The sequence below is a fragment of the Leptosomus discolor genome, chromosome 9 (genome assembly GCF_034619465.1).
Source record: "Leptosomus discolor isolate bLepDis1 chromosome 9, bLepDis1.hap2, whole genome shotgun sequence".
Taxonomy (NCBI): Eukaryota; Metazoa; Chordata; class Aves; order Leptosomiformes; family Leptosomidae; genus Leptosomus; species Leptosomus discolor.
Genome location: NC_141399.1, coordinates 48,577,755 through 48,596,978, shown reverse-complemented (window position 1 = coordinate 48,596,978; position 19,224 = coordinate 48,577,755). Strand labels below are relative to the sequence as shown.

Sequence of the window (19,224 nt, the reverse complement as noted above, 5' to 3'; positions counted from 1 at the left end):
TCCTCGATGAACGACAGCGGCTACTACGCTTGCGTGGTCCGCAAACGAGGTCAGCCAGAACGAAACCGGTCCTTCCTGCTCCACGTCCAGAGTAAGTGGGGATTCCTTCCTGGTGCCCAGGAACAGAAACAGCCCCAAAACCCCCCCATCCTCTCGCCCCCGTGCTGCTGTGTCCCTGTGCCCGGCAGCAGGTTTTTGCTTGGAGGGCGTGGGGAGGGGGTTAAATTTGGGCTGGCTGCGGCGACTGTGGATGCTCTCCCTTGCAGGACGCTCGGAATGTGGTGCTGCCCGTGATGCTGGCGTGCGTTACCATCGGCTCGCTCGCAGGTGAGGGCTGGGGCCGGCTCGCTCCCCTGCCTTTTTGGCCGGCTGCGGCGTCGCTGGTGGGCGCTGCGGGAGGGTGCTGCGTGCGAGGAGGGATGGGGTGGAGAGGGGCTGTGCTGGCCGCTGCCCCACGTCCTCGCTGGGACCTGGGTTTCCCGCCCAGGCATCCCGTGGGCAGGAGCTGGGGCTTTTGTCACTGCCATTGTTTCGAGCAGGGCGTCCCCAATCCGAGGAGGTAATTTCCTCCGTTGCCTTCCCTTGCCTCCCTGCTCCCAGAGGTGGGAGGGGAGGTTGTCATGAAAGCGCCTCCTGCGTGTCCAGAGGAGGCAGGAGATGGTCTTCACTGGGGGGAGCTGCACCTCCCTTCTATGGTGAGAGCACTGAGCCCCTCCCTGCTGCAGGCTGCTGTGGTTTTCTGCCCGGCAGAAGGGAAACGTGTTTCCTTACTCAGTGGTCTTGCTTTTTCCTCCTCTTTTGGAGCTGGAGAGCACTTTTTCCGGCCCCTCCCGTTCCTGGCAAAGTGGGGTTTTTTCTTCTCGACTTGCCAACTGCGTGCTTGGAGGGGAAAAAAACCCAAGAAACGCCCCAAGTCCGTACCTGAGAAGAGGATCTGGCAGTTCAAAACAAGAAGTGGGAGGTTCTCCCCGGGGGATTTAGGTGTATGTTTTGCTATTGCACAAAGTTTTCAGGTTTTTCCTGTGAAAAGCCTGCAGGCGCTGGGTAGGTGCTGAAAAGCTCATCCGTGTGCTCCTGCCTCTCGTCATCCCCCTGACGCTCCCCTTGCCACCCGCTGGCACCAGAGCTGGTGGCCGGCTCTGCTCCCCGGCCGTCGGCTGGCCCGGGGCCATCGGTACCTGTGGGGCAGCGTGGGGATGGGCAGGGGGGGTGTCTCCTGCAGACCCCAAACACCCACCCTGCGTCAGGGAGCGCTGAGAGGAGCTCCTGGCTCGAGGTTTCCACGCTTTGAGCACCACCTCTGGGGCGTTAATGGAGACGATGGCTGGTTTGTCCCCAGGTGTCTTCGTCTGGTGCAGGAGAAGGGACCGCCCGTGCCGCAACAGCTGTAGGTAAGACGCCTCAGCCCTCTCTCGGGGCTGGTTTTTTTGGGACAGCACCGTTTTACCTGGAGGGGAAGCGCTGAGCTTCTCCGAAGCACGCGGTGGCTCGGGTGGGACCACGCGCTGGGTTTCCAGAGAGGCACAAACCGAGCTGCGCAGCAGCCCCTGGGGTGAAGTGGATGCAGAGGACGTGGCAGACCCGCTCTGGAAACACGCCCTTACTGGGTGGGGTGGTTTTGAATCCTCCAGAGGGCTCCGGAGGTTTCTGGGAAGCGAGTGGTTCTCAAAAATCTTCTCGGCGCTTGCTCGCTCTGGTGAGGGCGGAAACCTCGGGCTGTTGCCTGCAGGTTCCTGGAGGGAGGGGACGAGGCTGTGATCCCCGAGGGACGGGAAACACCCATCCCACCTTGCGGCCAGTCGACAACAGGAGAGCTCTCGGTTGTCTTGCACAGCCAGGTCCCAGGTGGCCCCTCACCAGAGCTAAACTGGCCGAGGTGGCTGCTGAAATTGGGAGCAGGCCTTGCCAGCACCGCCACCGTCCAGCCCCGTGGCACCCTGCAGCTGGCTGAGGCCTGGGAGGGGGGGTCCTGAGCGGTGGCAGGTGGAGGGTCCACCCCCAGGAGATGGCTGAGGCGGAGACTTCTCTTCTCCTTGCAGATAGAGCGGCTGCGCTCTTGCTGCCTTCCAGCGGTGGTGGCGGTGGCGGCTGCTGCCTGGGGAGCGCCGGACGCCTGCTGCTGTCCCAGCCTCCTCGCGACTCACCTCGGGGTTGCCCAAGCTGCTGGACCCCACCGATCCCCGCTTGTCCGGCAGCGGCTTGGGGCTGTTTCAGCGGCCTCCCTGCCCTTCCCCCGTGCTGCTTCCGCAAAGCTCTTCTGGGCTTTGCTTGTGAGGGGTCGTTGTTCCTTCTTCTAGTTGAAGCTGCTGACCCTGGAGGAAACTGGATGCTCTCCTGGGAGCGCTGGAAACTCCCCAAGTGCCTTGCTGGGCGGCGGGCTGCGGCGTTTTGCGCCCGTCTTTCGCTCCGATCGGGACAAGCAGTCCCCAGCACCTCTGCGGGGGCGGGTGTTTTGGGTGCCCTGGGCTAGCAGGTGGTGGCTCGTGGACCTCCGAGCCACGGTCAGCAAACGCGAGGAGTGCGGGTGGGTGTTCCTGTGGCTTGGGTCTTGCCCTGCAGAGCTGCTTCTGCTTTCCAGGCCGGGGGAGCGGTGGGTTTCCCTCTCCTCGGAGTTATCCCCTTTGCTCTGGGGAAGAGATGTGCACCCGGCAGAGGCTCCAACCCTGTCCCACAGCTGCCGAGCTGTCCTACCCCTCTTCCCAGGGCAAAGGGGAAAATAAGGGGGGAGCCAAACGGCTCATGGCTTGACCACCTGGGTGCTGCCCGCCCTGGCAGATGGTGCAGCGTGGCTCCCTCCTGGGGAGAGAACCAGGATTTCACGTTGCAATGAAAGGATTAAAGGAAGCGGAGCAGTTTGGAGGGAGCAAACGGGATTCCCACCTCCGTTTTAAGCCGCAGTGCAGGTTGTCAGGTTCCCTGTGGGACTTGCAGGGGTAAAACAAATGCAGCCGCCTTTTCCAAAAAAAAAAAAAAAAACACCTGCTTTTCTAAACGTTTCGGGGAGTTGCCTGCAAATCGTTTTGGCGATGTTGTGTTTTTTTTTAACGTCTGTTGCTACTAATAAAAGCGCCTGCATTATCCCAGTCGATACTGTCGTGCTCGTCAGGGGTGGGAAGTAACCCCGCTGGGGGTAGCTCCAGCCTGCGGTCGCGCAGGGGGTGTGCTCCCCGCTGCCGGACCCTGCGCGGGCTTCGGTGGTGGGTTGCAGCTGGGGGCTGCCCTTGGAGCTGCTGGATTTACACCCCCCCCCCCCGCCCCGGCGTGCTCCAGCTCTGCGGGAAGAGCTGCTGCGCCTTGGGGAGCTGCCGTGGGGCTCCTGCATCCCCGTCCCCACCTCCCCCCGCCCGGGCAGCCCGGCTCCTGCTGCAGCCTGGGGGACTGAGCTGGGGTTAAAACCAACCCCACGAGCTTGCGCCGAGGCCGGGTGAGGGTATTTTTAACCTGTAGCAGTTCCCTGAGTCACCGGGCCCTGGCAAGCAGCCGGCCTGGCACGGCCCCTAGTCCGGGGGCGGCTGGACACGTGAGGAAATGCCGCCCAAGTGAGACGGTCGGAGATGCCTCGGGTTCACCCTGTGGATGCTTTTCAGGGGAGGTTCTTCGCTTCGAGGTTTATCCGGTGGCCTCTGAGTGCAGGTTTTTGAGTAGTAGCTGTGCCTGTGACCCGAAAAGCCTCCTCTAGGCTGTAGGAAATACCCTTTGTGTGCGGTAACAGGTAAATCCGGCGGGGAAAAACAGCCTTTGGGAAAGACAGCAAGGGTATGCCGAGTTAAATGTGCCCTGAGTAAACGGATCCCTGCGTTTGTATACTGGAGCGTGCCAGATGTTTATTTTTAATTAATTTAATTACTCCCAGAAAAGCAAGTACATACATATATTTCAAGCTACCACCGAAATTCCCACTGCTCAAGCAGCGAGTGCCTGCGTGTCCGCAGATCAGTGTGAGAAGCGCGCCCAGCTACGATCCATTTCTTACAGGAACACCTATAGATAGGTGGTAGTTGAGACGTTCCCAGGGCAGCGCTCATCAAACCGCTCCCAGGAGGGAGGCCAGTCCACGGTGGCCAAAGTCTCCCCGCAGGGGTGATCCGTGCCAGGGCCTCCGCAGGCATCCCCCCCGTCTCCTGGCGAGAAGTTCTTGCAGGGAGGAGCTCCACGAAAGCCGGTAATTTTTTTTTTTTATACCATAGCGACATGAGGGGGCGTAGGACACCGCTGCCTGAGCAGATGGTTCTGTTTCACCCGGAACAGCCCTGCAGATGACGTCCCAAAGGCTGGAGGTTTTTGCTCTTTGGCATCCTCTCCCTTCGGCCCCGTCTGCCGCGCTGCGTCTCCGTGTGCTGCTGTTCATCCCTTTGCCCAGGACGGGTCCTTGAGCGGGTCACCTGAAACGAGCCGGGACGGGACGGCTGCAGATCTGGCCCGATACCCCGGGAGCCGTTTCGCGGGGTTTGGGCTCGGTGTAGTCGATCCGTTATGTTCTGGCTGACGGCCGGAGCTCCCTGGGGTTGCCGTGCCCCTTGCCCTGGTTCCCCGCCGCGGGCTGCGGCGACACGCGGGCTCCCGGCCCAGCCCTGGCTGCCTGGAAGGATGTTTTCCCTCCCCTGCTGTGGGGCACCAGTCCCTGCTGCCGGCCTTTCTCTGCGACACAGCCCTTCCCTGGCCCCCGAGCAAGCCAAGACCCCAATGCGGCCCCCCCCGCCCCGAGCTGCAACCTGCCTGCCCAGCCATCCCTCCTCCTCCCCAGCCTCCTCCTCCTCCGGTGCTCTGGGCTCCTTCGGGAGGGCAAAAAATGGGAAGCCTCAGGGCTGCACCCCAGGTTTGAGCCGCAGCATCCCAAGCTGCTCCCTGCTTGCTGCGCTGGAACAGGCAAGTGCTGCTGGGACGTGGTCCCCTGCGCCCCAAAGAAGATGCCTCAGGGGGCTGGAGCAGGCTCCCCTGTGAGGACAGGGTGAGAGAGTTGGGGGTGTTCAGCCTGGAGAGGGGGGAGGCTCCAGGGAGACCTTAGAGCGGCCTTCAGTGCTGAAAGGGGCTGCAGGAGAGGTGGGGAGGGACTCTGGATCAGGGAGGGTCGTGATGGGATGAGGGGTAATGGTTTTAAACTGAAAGAGGGGAGATTGAGGTTAGAGATGAGGAAGAAATCCTTTATGGTGAGGGCGGTGAGGCGCTGGCACAGGCTGCCCAGAGCAGCCGTGGCTGCCCACCTCCCTGGCAGGGCTCGAGGCCAGGCTGGATGGGGCTGGAGCAACCTGGTCTGGTGGGAGGTGTCCCTGCCCATGGCAGGGGGTTGGAACTAGATGAGCTTTAAGGTCCCTTCCCACCCAAACCATCTGTGGTTCTACAAACTCCAGCCGGGAGAGGGCTGTTGCTCCCGCAGCGAGCAGGGACACCCAGAATCCAGCCTGGTGTGCGCACGTGGGGACGAGGGACATCCCAACGCAGCCAACGCGGGAAGAGAGCCCGCTGGTGCCCACGGCATCCCTGGTGGGGATCCGGCAGGGCTGGAGCTGAGCGCCAGGGAAGCAGGGCTTGCAGTAAGGCGGTTGAGGGAGGTGGGGATGGGGGGAAGCCCCTCCTGTGGCTCAACAGCCCGGACAATTCCTGGCTGTACGAGGGGAGCCCCATCCCGGCAGAAATTACTCCAACTTCAACTAAAATGCTACAGCCTGCTGAAGGCCACGGCACGAAGATGAGGTCGGTGAAGAGTCCTGTGGATGGGAAACCAGCTCAGGGCAAATTAGTTCAGGGCTGCTTTAAAAAAATACGTTAAAAAAGCCCACCCTGTGGGTACACAGGGATGCTGCTGGAGCTGCCTTTCCTGGCCGTCCTTCCCAAAGGCAAGGCAGCCTTTCCAGGGTGGGGGCCTGGGGTCAGAGCTGTGCCCGGAGGAGCTGGCAGCAGGCGAGGAAGGACAGGAGCGGGTGCCGGACAGACGGACGAGGGCTTGGGCTGAGTCTCCTGAGGAAGGTGATGTGACACGGCGTCACACAAAAGGGTGACGAGGTTTCTGTAAGGTTGAGGGAGAACCCTCCCGTTGAATGGTCCATGGTTTATGTCTAAGAATACCAGAGAATAAGGAAACCCTCCTGTTGCATCGTGGGGCTGGGGGAGGGCCCCTCTTGCTCCCCAAACTCCTTCAGGGTGTCTGGTTAGATCCCATCCTAGGCCCAGACGTGGCCGACGGTTTATGGCTGAGGTTACAGAGAAACGAAAGGGCTGTTGCGTTAAGGACAGGAGCCGGTTCTGTGGTCAGGGGGACCCTCCCGACCGGTCACGAGGCTCAGGGCAGACCCCCCCCCCCTCCCCGCCTTGCTCTCTAAACCCCTTCTCAGAGAGGAGCCTGGCTGGCTCCATCCCTAGTCCCAGACCTGGTCGATGGTTTATGTCTAAAGGCGGGTGTAGAGCTGCTGTCGAACTTCCAGCCTCTTTTTTGTTCTTACTAACAAACCCCAGAACCCTCGGGGGATTTTCAGTGTCACAAGCCCCGCGTTAGTCTTCAGCGTTTGCCTGTCGGAGCCCTCTCGGGGACCTTCACTGGAGCAGTTTCACCAAGCTACAAAAGCAGGTCATTTATTAAGGCGACAGAGGTGACAAGTGGGGAATTGCCGTTACAAATGCAGGGTCTCGCAGGAATACAGCCGCCACCCCCGAGCATTACCGTGTATCTCTGCTGACCACCATCGGTCGGGCGTTCCCTGTAACGAGCGAGCACTGCGGTGCGCCAGCCCAGGCCAAGGGAGCGCTGCCCAAGCGAGACAATTACCTACTGGGATTCTCACCAAAAAAGGCGAGAATCTGCTGGGGGAGGAGACAGAGGTCTGGACCTGTCAACCCGTCTGGTAGTTGGCCTTCTCGCCTTCCAATTAGGGGATTCTAAAGACTAATTTTACGCCGACTGACGATGGGGTCATACCTTGTGGCTCCCAGCAGGCTGACAGCGCTATCGCTTGAGCTGGGGGGGGGGGTGGGAGGGAAGGAAAGCCAGCGTTCGCCCCAGATGTGGGCTCCTTCTCTGGTATCGCTACAACCGAGGGCAGTTAGACCCTGTCTCTGGCCTTGGCGATACAACCCCTGGCTGTAAGACCTGTGCCTCATCCCAGCGGGCGCAGGGACGGGGCCGGGTCGTAGAACATCCAAACTGCCCCGTTGTAAAACTGCCAACGTCTGCGCAGCGCCTTGGCCAGACAAGATGCTCGCCCTTCCTCCCCTGCTCAAGTGATAACCTCGCTCCCGAGGTCTGTCCCAGGCTGGTACAAGATAAGCACCCTCCTGCCCTGCGGCTTCGTCACGCGGCGAGCTGGGCAGCTTCCCCCTCTCGCTTGCCTTCCCTCCGTTTTGCAAGGCAAATGTCCTCGTGTTTGGGGGAAAGCTGCCCAGCTTGCCGCGTAAGGAAGCCGCAGGGCAGGGAGTGTGCTTCTCCGAAGCCCCCACGCGGGCAGCGTCGGGCAGAGCTCTGCTGAAAGCAGCCCAGGGTCAGGTCTAAGCTTCAGAAGCCAAAGCAGAGGGAGGGCAGCACCTCTCGGCAGCGCTCGGGCAGCGTGGGACGTGCGGCTTCTGCACCGAAACACTCTAAAAGCTAAAGCTGGGGGTTAACCTGCTCTCCTGCAGGCGTCTGTGCCGATCAATAGCGGCGCCTTCCGCTGGAGACACCGGGATCAAATGCCCCAAAAACGCTCCAGAACATCAGTTTTTTTCCCCTCGATTGACATTTACATGTCTCTTTGGTTTGGGATCGGTTTTCTTTTGTCGACTCATGAAGACGCTCCAAAAGAAGGCGCGTGGTGTGAGGGTGTTAACGTCCAGCTTGGAGGCTGATACGATTTCTGGCTCACGGAAAAGCTGCCCCCGCTTCGGCGGCGACTAGCGTTGTCAAGGGCAATGGCTCATATTTTCTCTAAGCCTGGGTTTTGTGAATAGAGGGCCAGGAAAGGGGGTAGCGGGGGGTGGAGACCTGGGCGGCAACACTTTGGCGAGGTTTTGGCCGAAAGACTTGCCTTGCTAGCGCTAGGCTGGATGCTGGATGCCTCGTGTTGGCCGGTGGCAGCTTCCCAGCTCCTCGGGGCTCTTCCCTGGCTGTGAGCGGCGGGGGGAGGGACGAGCCTTCACTCCTCTTCCTGCCCCCGTCCTTGGGTTTCTTCCACCACCTGCTAAAAACACAGCGACTGCGGCCTTTGGTGGCACCAAAGGGACCGAGAGCTCTTCAGCCCCGTGGTGAGGCATCCCCGTAGCAAGCCAGGCTGTTAGTTAAGGAGGCAGGAGAGGAAGGTGGGTAAAGGACCTGTGGTTTTCCTCTGTGTGCCGTTTGTAGCCGGTTTGGGGCAGGTGGAGCAGAAGGGTACGTTTGCACCCAAAGCAAGGTGCAGCGGCTCTGAGAACTGGCACACTCGGGACACCGAGATGCTTCTCCGCGCAGCCGAGCACGTCCCTGCAGCGCCGGCACGGGCAGGTGAAGCTGCAGCGCTCGGGGCATCGCCCACCGCACCCCCAAACCCAGGAAAGCCCCCCCAGGATGTGGCGGTGACCCCACGGGTCCCGTGGGACCAAGCTGAACTACGGCCCCAGCCACGAGCCCCGGGGTGAGGACAAAGCGCCTTGTGTTCTGCGGGAGGGCAGGCAGACACTTCCTTGTCCTTGTGCATTAAAGATTCATAAATATCCGTTATGAATGAAGTATTCATCATTAAATCAGAAGGATTTGCAATAGCGGGGAACCAGCTAAGGGCAGGGAGTTACCAAGGTGGCCGTGACTTGCGTGCTCCGGGTGATGGGCTGGTTTTTCCTCGCCTTCTCCTTCCGCTTATTCCTGCGATCTGGAAATAAAAGGACAGGCCAAGTAACTCCTGGGTTCCCAACAACGCCCCGGCAATTCCACGGGACGGGTGGAGAAAAGCTGGCTGCGGAGAGCGATGGAGATGGGAGCCTTTCGCTGGGCAGAGCCCTTCTGTTTCCAAAACCAGGGGAGCCCTGCCTTTTTTGGGGGGAAAGCAAGGCATCAGCAGGGAGAGTGAACTTCGGCCTACGACACCCGCCTTGCCTGCCAGCCCCCGCAGCTCCAACCTGCCTCCCTTCGGCTGGGTGGACTCGGGGCAATATTTCCTGTATTTCAGACTTGGAAATGCTCCGTGCACTCTGCGGAAGCAGGAGAGTTCCCTTTCGGTCCTCCCCTTGCGGGGCATGACTGGTCAGCTGCTCTCCTGGCTCACGAGCTGGTTCCCAGGCCTATTTCTGCCTGTTTTATCAGGTAGTTTTCTCCTCCCAAAGCTTGCCAGAGCTGAGGTGGTTTGGACCAGGGTAGGGCTATCTCTAGGGAAGACCACGGTGAGGTGTTCTGGAGGAGAAAGTCGCTTCCCTTGAGCATCCGTGGACAAAGCAGAGGTGCTGCCAAGGACTACAGGCAGGGACCAGTGCCTCCTGTGGCTTTCCTAAAAGGATGGACACCAGAACTGGGTCCTCAGCTGATCTGGACGGTCCCGCTCTTTAAAGGAGAAGTCTGGCTTTTCTCTAACGAACGGGTCTTTCCTCACACCCGCTGCCAGGGGAAGGTGTGCGAGCTGAGCTGGGGCAGGGGGGGTCTCAGTGCCTGAGCAGGTCGTGATGGTTCCTGGAAGGAAACCACGGGGCTACTTACGCCATAGGAGGGGGAGCAGGAGCATTATGAGGATTGCTGCAGCAGCAACGACGCAGCTGCTCGTCAGATCAACGGCCTCCGCGCAGCCTCGCTCTGCCGAAGCGGAAAGGAGAACTTGTCAGCGGTTGCTCCTCCCGCCAACACCCCCCTTTGAATACTGAGGTGCCATGAATTGAATCCAGGGACTTCCTGCGTGACGGAGAGGCAGGGATCCCCTCTTCAGGGATCCCTGTGTTTCAAATCACGGAGCCACCGGGGCTCCAGCCTTGCTTTGCTACGCAGGAGCTACGGCCTCCTCTCTCAGCACGAAGCTGCCCCGGCTACGTCGACTACAACAAGGTTTCGTGCAGGACCAGCCATGCAAAGCCACCTAAGGACTCTCTTGGCCCTGTGTGAAGCCAAACCCCAACCCCCCCAGACACCCCACTGCTCACCAGAAGAAAGGCGAGCAAGGGCACGAGTGGTGCAGACCCGCGCCACCCCTTACCGTGGAGCTGCTGGATGTTGTGGAGCAAGAGGGTGGTGAACAAGAAGTTGACGATCAGCGTCGTGGGGGCTGTGGAGTTCTGGATGACATGGTGCCCTGGGAGAGGGAGAAATTGCTGATGGAGGGGAGGAAAAAATGCGTCAGGAGCACAGGCTGGCACGCGGAGGAGCTGGGCTTCGGTGGGAGGGCGAGCAAGGCGTAGGCAGCGCCTCTGGACGTGCTCCACAGCAGCGTGCCGAGCCTCCGCTCCCTCCTGGGAGCGAAAACCCGAGGAGTTTACCCCTGGGCTCTCACCAGGCCTTTTCCACCAGAGGTTTAGATCATAACCAGCAACTTACTCATTTTGATTTTGGAGCAGCTGAGAGGCGCTGGTGTCCACGCCGCGGCTGCTGCCACCCAGGCAGTTCCTATGACGGCAGCAAAGAAGAACAGCCCGAGCAAGACGAAGGCAGCGGAAAGACCTGCGGGAGCAGAAGGAAACCAGAAGGTGAGGTGGGAACTGGTGGAGGCAGTGGTCTGAGCATGAGGCAACATGGGAAGTTGGCTCTGGTGGCGACCATGCGCCCAAGCGCCGCCTCTGGGAGCGCAGGATCCGGCACCCCGTGCCAGGGGGCTGCGGAGCAGGAGCAGGACGGCAGACTGCAGCCGAGAAGGGCCCCCATGGCTTGGGGATGGGTCTGGAAGAGGGACTGGCTCAGCGCTGCCGGCCAGGGGACCGTACCCTATGGCTGAGGACAGGTTTTATCCTGGAAGTCGGTAGCGAGCAATATTTATTATACACGTACACGCAGGCAGCACCCTTCTTTCAACGGAGATCGGGGAGAAGACCCGTGAGATTCAAGGCGGGGTCTCCTCGGGCTTGTTTGCCCGAATGCCTGCTTGCAGCTCGGCACGTGCCGAATGAGCCCCCGTGGCAGGACAAAGAGGGAGCCTCCGCCTGGGGCAGGGAAGAACTGGCTGCGGAGCCGTTTTGGAACGGCCGAGCTTTGCGTCCGTCACCCGCCGTCCCTTACGGTTTGGTGGAAATGGTTTCTGAACCGCTTTTTAGTTTTTGAGGAGTCCTGGAGAAGTCCCTGAAGAAGGCAAAGGGACACATGCAGCCCTTCGGTTTCAAAAGAGCAGAGAAAGAGCAGCCTGCAGGCTACCGAGCAGCGAGGTCAAACTTCAGCTTCTCCAAACCAAATACTGCTACATCAAAGATGCTGCTGTAAAGACCTGGAGGAAAAAGACAGACGAGACACTGAAGCAATCAAGGTTAAACGAATCCTACCTTCTTCCTGCATCCAGATGATGGAGGCGGCAAGCAGGAGGAGAGAGGAGATACACAGCAGCTCGTGGGTTAACAGATTTATATGTTTCCACACGTCCTGCCCTGGGAAAAAAGGCAAACACAGTCAGTACCACACAAACAGGATGGGTGCGGCCTGCCAAGGGAAGATCAACAACCAGCACGGGTTTTCTTGGTGAAGACTTTAGAAACCCTGAAGAGAAAACTGATGAAGTTTCAAGAGCTTTGTTTGACTTCAGGAGGAACCAGGAGAAACCAGCCAGATTTGGGGTTGTTCCCAGCTGAACCAGACACCAATTCCACCTAGCGAGGCACTTCACAACGCTTCTGCCCGAGTTTTTGCCTCCTATGATGACCTGACAAGTGCTGGATTTCCTCTGGAGACCCATTTCGTGGGGGAAAGCCCACACAGCACAAGCTCTTGCCACAAGCACCCGGCATGGAGATCTCCTCAGGGGAGGTTACCCCCAAAGGCAAGACCTGACGCCACAACCTGCACGTGCCCCCAGCGTTAATGCTGAGAGAGAGAAACACGTGTTGGGAAGAACTTCCCTGCCAGTGTGGGGCTTCACCCCTGCTCTCCCGGTGGTCTCCGTTATTCTGGGCATTAGTCATGGTGGGCAGAAGAAGGCACTAGCAGATTACAAAGTCTCTGCAGGAGGACTTGCTGTCAGCTATGGCTTTAGGTTTGTTTGCTGCTAATCAGTATGTGTGTCACTACTGAGGCACACACGTTAGCCTGTACGCTCCTTGGGTACAGATCCAATGTCATGACCCGAACACCGGTGTCCTTGGCCACCAAAAGCCACGAGACTTGCTCTTTGGCCAACTCCAGGCAGGAAGGCTCTTCCCAGGGATGCCCGTGGAATGGGAGAGGAATGACTTACACGCTTGGTTCTGTGATATTTTTGGCTCCGTCTCCCACAAAGCCATTTGGGATTAGTTTTGTGCAAGCTACAGAGGCGTGAGAAGACGCGCACGAGCCGAAGCACGTTTCCTTCCGCTGCCGAAGTGAATTAGGACGACAGGGGAAAAGGAGCTTGGCCGAGGCTTTCTGCTGTCTGCCCTGTCCACAGTGGGGAGAGAAGGGTTTAGTTTGGGGTGCAGAACTGGCACTCACCGAGGCTGTTCTCCCTCGGCTGACAGAGCAGGACAACGGAGCTGGCAGCGGAGACGATGACGAACATCAGCGCGACGACGGCCAGCCTCTGCACGTGGTGTAGAGGAGGTGTGAGACCTGCAAGGCAGGGCAGGAGGAAAACCCCACGCTGGGGACAGCCCTGAAAAGACAGAGCAGCGATCCCAGGAAAACTGCAGAGCGCTGGAAAACACGAGGGACGAGTCCTGGCTCAGGAAAGCCCGTGAGAGACAGCCGCAGCCTGCGGGGTGGCCCTGCGACAACGGGACAAACGGCTGGAGCCACCACGGCAGGGCAGGGCTAACCTGTCACCGTCAGCTTCAGGGCTGCCTCCATCCAGCTTATCACGTTGCTGACGTTGCAGGAGTAGGAGCCGCAGTCCGACTTCTCTCCGCTCCTTATCTGCAGCACGGTGTTGTTTCTGGAGGACAGGTAGCACTTGTCGGGGGGAAGGGGACGTCCATCCTTCTTCCAGGAGATGAAAGCCATCGTTCCCTCTGGCACCACACAGACCAGCTCGATGGGTGAACCTGCCAGGTTCGAGCTGTACTGGAGCCCAGGCTGGGGCACGGGCTCTGGAAAGCAGAGAGCAGTGTGGCAGCAACCCCAGGAGCGTGAGTGCTGCCTTGCTTTGGACCTGAAAACTGGCCGGCAGGCAAAACCACCAAGCCCCTTGGAGAGTAACCGGGTCCTTCCCTTCTGATTTACACCCCAGGTGGGTTTGGAGGGAGAGAAGACACTGCAGGAGCAGGGCAACTTCCACCAAGTTCAAAGCAGAGAGCAGATGTCCCCATCCCTGCCACCACACTACCAACCCTTGGAGCTCAGGCATGGCACCCTGGGCTCAGGGATAGTGACCCGAAAGAGCTGCGGGCTGGGATTACCCCGGGAAGCGACGGGAACGCTGTCTGCCATGGGGTGTCCCGAGAGGAAAGGGCTTTTCTCACGCAGCAGCAGCGTGGGAAAGGATGGGAGGGGGTCAAAGAAGTCGTGTTTTCCGCGGGAATTCAGAGACAGACAGGGCTGGTGTGAAGGAAAAGAGTCTGCAGGGCCTGGAGCGACGCAGGGAGAGCTCCTGCAGGGAGCCACAGGAGACCGGCCACATCTGCCTGGCAGACCCACCCGCCGGTGAAAAGCACCCCCACACCCAGCGGATCTCAGGATCTGGTCCTGAAGGGGTTAACAGGGCAATGGGTGAGGCAGCAGCTTATCCTGGGATGGCTGCCCAGGAGCTTCTGGCCCCAGCTCCAAGGGACCAGCCACAACCTGCAGCTCCAGAGTTCCTCAAATCCTCATGGAGCGTGAGCAGAAATCCCCTCCCTTGAGGGAACAGGCTCCCCAGGGAGGAGGTCACAGCACGGAGCCTCTCAGAGTTCACCGAGCGTCTGGACCACGCTCCGAGGCGTGCGGTCTCGTTCTAGGTAGCCCTGCGAGGAGCGGGGCTCGATGACCCTTGTGGGCCCCTTCCAACTCGAGATGTTCTACGAACCTGTGACTCTCTCCTGGTTGCCATCTCGTGGACCCGCCTGCTGCGCTGAACCGCCGGCTCTCTGCCCGAGAAAACCATCCTCTCCCCACCTCAGACTTACTGACCACTTCAAGGAGGGTTGTCCTAGCTTTATCCTGCATCAGGTTCACTGTCGCTTTATAGACGCCGCTGTCGGTCTCTTGCAACCTCTGCAGCAGGATCGAGCCGTTCTTCGGGTAGAAAACCACTCTGCCCTGGTAGGCTGGGTAAATGCTGGGAGACTGGGAATTGGCATAGTACTGCAGGATGATTTCAGGGGTGTCGCTCCTTAGGTATTCCCACTCGGTGAAGCTCGCGTTCTCGATGTCCGGCGCTTGCAGCAGCGCGGAGGATCCTTCAGCTGCCACTCTTCTCTCTGTGATTTCCACCACTGCGGAGAACCCCCGCAAGACCAGCAACAGGCCTGGCAACAGGAGAGATGCCAGAGCAGGGCGGGTTAGTGTTGTTAGAGCAAAAGCCAAACAGCAATTTAATCTGCTTGTACATCTTTTTTTTTAAAAAAAAATTCTTTTTTTGTGGCACAGCTGACTTCCTGAAGCGTGTCACGCCGCACGCCTGATCTCCTTCCTCCTTTGTCACCGTACAAACCGTAACGCTTCTGTTGGTGCGTTATAGAAATGCTTCTTAGCTGGTTAGGACAATTCCTTGCCCTTTGGAAAGAAAATGATGGGAATCTGGACTTTTGGGGGGGTTTTCTGCACATCAGGGGTTGCTAACAGGGACCATAATCAGTGTGGCTTCCCCCCTGGGTCTCGAGCTGCTCCCTCGCCGCCTGAAAGGAAGAGCAGTGCTTGGAAAGCCAGCTCTGTAATGGACTTTGTGGGGGCTACGTAGGGCCGGCTGCCAAATAACTGGTGTCTGAGAGCTGACCTTTCTGAACGCCCTCAGGAGACCTACAGGCGTATTCAGCCTCGGCCTCGCCGTCCTCCCAAGAGGTCGCTAAGCTCTGCAGAACCGATGCTCCCACTCAGCTAGGTGACCTTCTGCACCCAGAACTCTGCACCCAGAGAATTCTGCACCCAGAAGGTGCTAATCCACGTGTTCACGTTTGCTGGCACCTCTGAGGGAGGCAAGGGCTCCCTGGCGCCGCTGCCGCGGAGCCGAGCTGCTTGTAACGTGGAAAAGAATTGTCCTAGGTTACAGTGTAAAATGTGCCAAAAGGAAAAAAAAAGTATTTTATCACCATCTTCAGGAGCTGTTGAGACCGGGGGGGCGGTGCTCCCCGCCTCCCCCCTCTGGACTATCTCCTGTTCATGGGCACAACAATGCCTTATCGCCTGACCCATCGAGAACTCGCTCCTGGACTATCTCCTGTTCATGGCCCATCAAGGAACTGCCTCCCGACTCCCCATCCCAGTGTGAGATGCTCCGCCCGGGGGGAAGGAGCCAAGCAGTCCATGCCAAATAAAAACGGAGATCTCCAACACCCTAGCAGCCTTCTGCCACTGGATTCCCAGAGGAGCTTTTCCCCCCACTGGAGTTCCAGAGGACAAGAGCTACCTACCTACCACTGGACCTTCGGAGGAAGACCAGACCCTTTTACCTGATCGCTGCTTCCACAGAACTACATCCATCGCTTCAGGAGGACTGCAGGCAGCATCTTATCGGACTGCTACTGCCACCCTAACAGGGTGTCAGGTTGTATTCCTGACTCTGTCAGTGTAAACCAGGGGGTTGTTTGGTTTTCCCTGCCTTGTGTTATATATATATATATATATTAGTAAAGAACTGTTATTCCTATTCCCCGTATCTTTCCCTGAAGGCCCGTTAATTTCAAACTTATAATAATTTGGAGGGAAGGGGGTTGCACTTTCCATTTCAAGGGAGGCTCCTGCCTTCCTCCGCAGACACCTGTCTATCAAACCAAGACAAGAATCTAAACCAGCCTTTGCCTTGAAAATCTTTTATGGTTTCCTCAGGGGAGAAGGAAGCGGACATGAGGGTCAGTCTGCAAGTGAAACGTACCCTTGGCTGTACAAAACCCAGGCGTGAGAAACCTGTCATAGCACTGCTGGTGAGAAAGGACTTTGCAAGTGGAAAGTCACATCCGACACCTCCAGCCCCCAAATCTGCCAGAAACGTCACCCTGGCGCTGGTTTTAACACGTTTAAAAGGTTGTGCTGGTTGCTGGAGAGGGAGCAAGCTAGAGGAACGGGTACCAAAAGGAAAGCTCGACGAAGCAAAGAGGAAAGATGATGGAGGGGAGGCTCAGAGGCTCAGGGGAGGGTACCCCGTGGTCGGAGAGCGGAGAAGAGGCTCCCAGGGAAGCGACCCTGAGGCATGCAGAGGAGGAGAGCCGCTTGTAAGAAGCGGTGGTGGTAGCGAGGGACGGCGAGGCCGCAGCGCTGGGAGGAAGGAGGCTCCTGCGCGGGGCACACACGCCTCTGCCAGCGCTGCCGCAGCCCGGAGCAGGGACGCGAGGAGAGCCCAGAAATGCTGCGAGCGCCTCCTCAAGCCCCGCACGAGTCCCTTTTCATACTCACAGCCTGCGACGGCCGCCTGCCGCCGGGCTGCCATGGCGAAGCCTCGCCGGCTCCTTCAAGCCACCACGAGGGACGAGCTCCTGCCGCGGCGACGTGCTCTCGGGCCCCTCTAGGCGTGACGGGCGGACCTGCGAAGGACACCGCGAAAAGCACCATCGGCATCTGCCCCGCGGGGGGTTGGGAGGGGCGAAAGGTGCCCAGTGCAGCCGTGGGGGAGTCCCCAACCTTCTCCGGGTGTCCCCGCAGCACTGGCATCTCGGCGGGTGGCACAGGCTGAAGCAGGGGGTTGCGGTACAGCAGCAGCTCAGGGAAACCATCACGGCCACGTCTGTGTTCAGCCACACGTGAGTAAAAAAAAGAAAGATCTCCAGAGCACTGATAGCCAACGGCGCCAAGAGCAGCGGCCCCGACTCTTGCCCCGTGGCGTGGAGCAACACGGGCTCCGCATCTGCCTGATGCATCATTTTCACCACCTCAGAAACCGCCATCCCACCCCCGCTTTTCCACCCCCTCCTCTCCAGCCTGAAGGCTCCCAGACTTTCCAGTCCCTCCTTGCAAACTCTTGCTCATTTTGTCTGCTGTTCTCTGGGTCTTCTCCAAGTTGTTTTAAAGACCTTTTGCCTTAGTTTCTTCACTACAGAGCCTGCAACACCCCCCCCCCCCCCCCCCAGCACCCCTCGGAGCTCGGGAACAACCTGCGGGACCGATGCGCAGAGCTGGTTTGCGGAGCCAGCCCGAAAGCTTCAGTGTTTGGACAAGAGTTTGGGCATCGGGTTTTGCAAGGCTCTGGAGCACAGGTGAGGGCAGAGCACGGTGGGAAAGCAGGCAGTGGGGCAGTTCTGATTTAGGCCAAGGGCTTTTTCACTGCCATGCGATCAGAGTCTCAGAAGAGGTCGAGATGGTCGGGTTTAGAGATGCGGTCTGTTTTAGAATCAGCCTGAGCTTGGTGGTGGCTGAGCAACCGACCTCTGCCGCAGCGGGGAAGAAGCGTCTTTAAGGCTGATCTCCCTCGGGAGAGAAATTACCTCCTGGCAGCATCCAGCTTTCCTCCGGGGAACCCAGCCAACGGCAGAGCAGGATCTGAAAGGGAAACCATTTCCACCACAGAGCTGCCCAGGTGACCAGCGCGCTCACCTGGACCCAGCCAAGCAGCCACCCAGCCCAGAACCCCGACCCCAAAGAAGGGGAAGATTAAAAAAACCCAACCCCAAAACCCACGGGGAGAGAAAACAGCCGGGGTGTGTCGTGTTCAGCCCTGCAACAACGGAGACCTCCGGCCCAGGACGTCCCCACCACCAGCGGAGCCAACTGCGCGTCCCTGGGTTCTGCCTGGCTAAAGGGAATTCTGGAAATAAGGTTCTGGGGAAAATCACCCAAGTTAAGGGTGATTTAGCTTCTGTGCAGCTAAAAACCTACCTTGTCTGGGACAGAGTGGCTGCTGCAGGCTGCAAAGCCACGTTAACGTGTGGAAAGCCGGTTATTTGAATGCCTGTGTGTCTTACATGAACTCCTTGTTGTGCTCTCCCTAGGTCAGCGGGTACATGGGGACCACGAAAAACCCTGTCATTTCTGTTGTAGGGTTTCCTCACAACGGGCGTTTCACTCACTCATTAACCTCCAGGCGTAATTAGAAGCGGAGGAGAAGCAGGTGACTAGTCTTCTTTCCCTTTGCAAAATGCCCGAGAACCTGGCGGAGGGTTTGAGGCGGGAGGGGTTTATGTGCTGAAATGTTCCTCTTTTTTTGGCCGTTTTTCTGTGGTATCCTCTTGCTCTCTGAGGGTTGGGCAAGAACCGGTTGCAGGTTTTTACAGGCAAATGAGAACCACGTTTTTTTCATAGTTTCGCAGAAAGGAAAAGAAAATGCTTTTTTTTTCTTCCTTCATCCAAGCGAATCCAACAGGTGTGGAAACGCCTCCTTCCCACCCAGTGCAGCTGGGAGCGACTGTCTCTCCCTGTGCCTACGGAGAGGGATAAAGCTTGTCCCAGGAGATGGAGGAAAAGGCGTATTTGGAAGGAGGGCAGGTACCGCACCTCCTGCTCAAAGTGCTGCTGCTCTTTCGAAAAATTAGTCCCTCCTCCTCCTCCCTTCTCCCCTCCCCCAGCAGGTTAAGCCTCCCCAGCTATGTGGCTGGGGAGAGATAAAAGCCTTTGGAGGCAGAGGTGCCCCTGCAGCCGCGCAGGGTGGTTTAACTCCCTCCTATCTCACACGAGGCATTCGCACAGTCGGGTACCTGCACCCCGAGGGGCGGCTGTGAGCGCGAACCAACGCTGGTGGTACGGGGCAGATATTTTCAGAGGTTTTCAGGGCATCTTACACAAACAGGGAGGGGAATCAGACTCGGGAAGACGCATGTCCTCAAGGATATTGTGTTTCCCCTGGGCCTCTGGCATCGTGGCTATGCGGCGTTATCTTGTTTTTACAAAAGTCATGTGAAGAAGCCGGAAAACCACAGGCTGCTGGGGTTTCAAAGAGGCCTTTTTAAGGCATATGTCCTAGGTTACAGTGTAAAATGTGCCAAAAGGAAAAAAAAAGTATTCTATTACCATCTTCAGGAGCTGTTGAGACCAGGTGGGGCGGTGCTCCCCGCCTCCCCCCTCTGGACTATCTCCTGTTCATGGCCCATCAAGGCCTCCCCGACTCCCCATCCCAGTGTGAGATGCTCCGCCCGGGGGGA

General features: G+C 58.7%; 1 protein-coding gene and 1 long non-coding RNA gene across 2 annotated transcripts; one reads left to right on the top strand and one right to left on the bottom strand.

Moving 5' to 3' along the window:
* The first annotated feature begins 288 nt into the window (after positions 1–288).
* Positions 289–2,068, top strand: LOC147414944 (uncharacterized). Its single transcript, XR_015183780.1, has 3 exons — positions 289–327; positions 1,340–1,391; positions 2,040–2,068. It is a non-coding gene; the product is annotated as an uncharacterized LOC147414944 (long non-coding RNA).
* A 4,889-nt stretch (positions 2,069–6,957) lies between these two features.
* Positions 6,958–19,171, bottom strand: LOC147414943 (uncharacterized). The gene is made up of 12 exons (XM_086470212.1): positions 17,575–19,171; positions 16,775–16,877; positions 16,550–16,677; positions 14,128–14,469; positions 12,844–13,113; positions 12,521–12,637; positions 11,383–11,484; positions 10,451–10,573; positions 10,113–10,208; positions 9,626–9,718; positions 8,731–8,807; positions 6,958–8,141 (listed from the first exon to the last, which is right to left on the bottom strand). Exons 3-12 carry the CDS (start codon positions 16,581–16,583, stop codon positions 8,100–8,102), a joined length of 1,296 nt encoding a protein of 431 aa, XP_086326338.1. The 5' UTR covers positions 16,584–16,677; positions 16,775–16,877; positions 17,575–19,171; the 3' UTR covers positions 6,958–8,099.
* Positions 19,172–19,224: the final 53 nt, after the last annotated feature.

Coding starts and splice junctions, on each gene's coding strand:
- LOC147414943 (XM_086470212.1), bottom strand. CDS start 16,583: ATGGCAGCCCGGCGGCAGGCGGCCGTCGCAGGCT. Junction 14,470..16,549: donor GCAGGCGGCCGTCGCAGGCT/GTGAGTATGAAA, acceptor TCCTGTTGCCAG/GCCTGTTGCTGGTCTTGCGG. Junction 12,638..12,843: donor CCTGAAGCTGACGGTGACAG/GTTAGCCCTGCC, acceptor CCTGCCTTGCAG/GTCTCACACCTCCTCTACAC.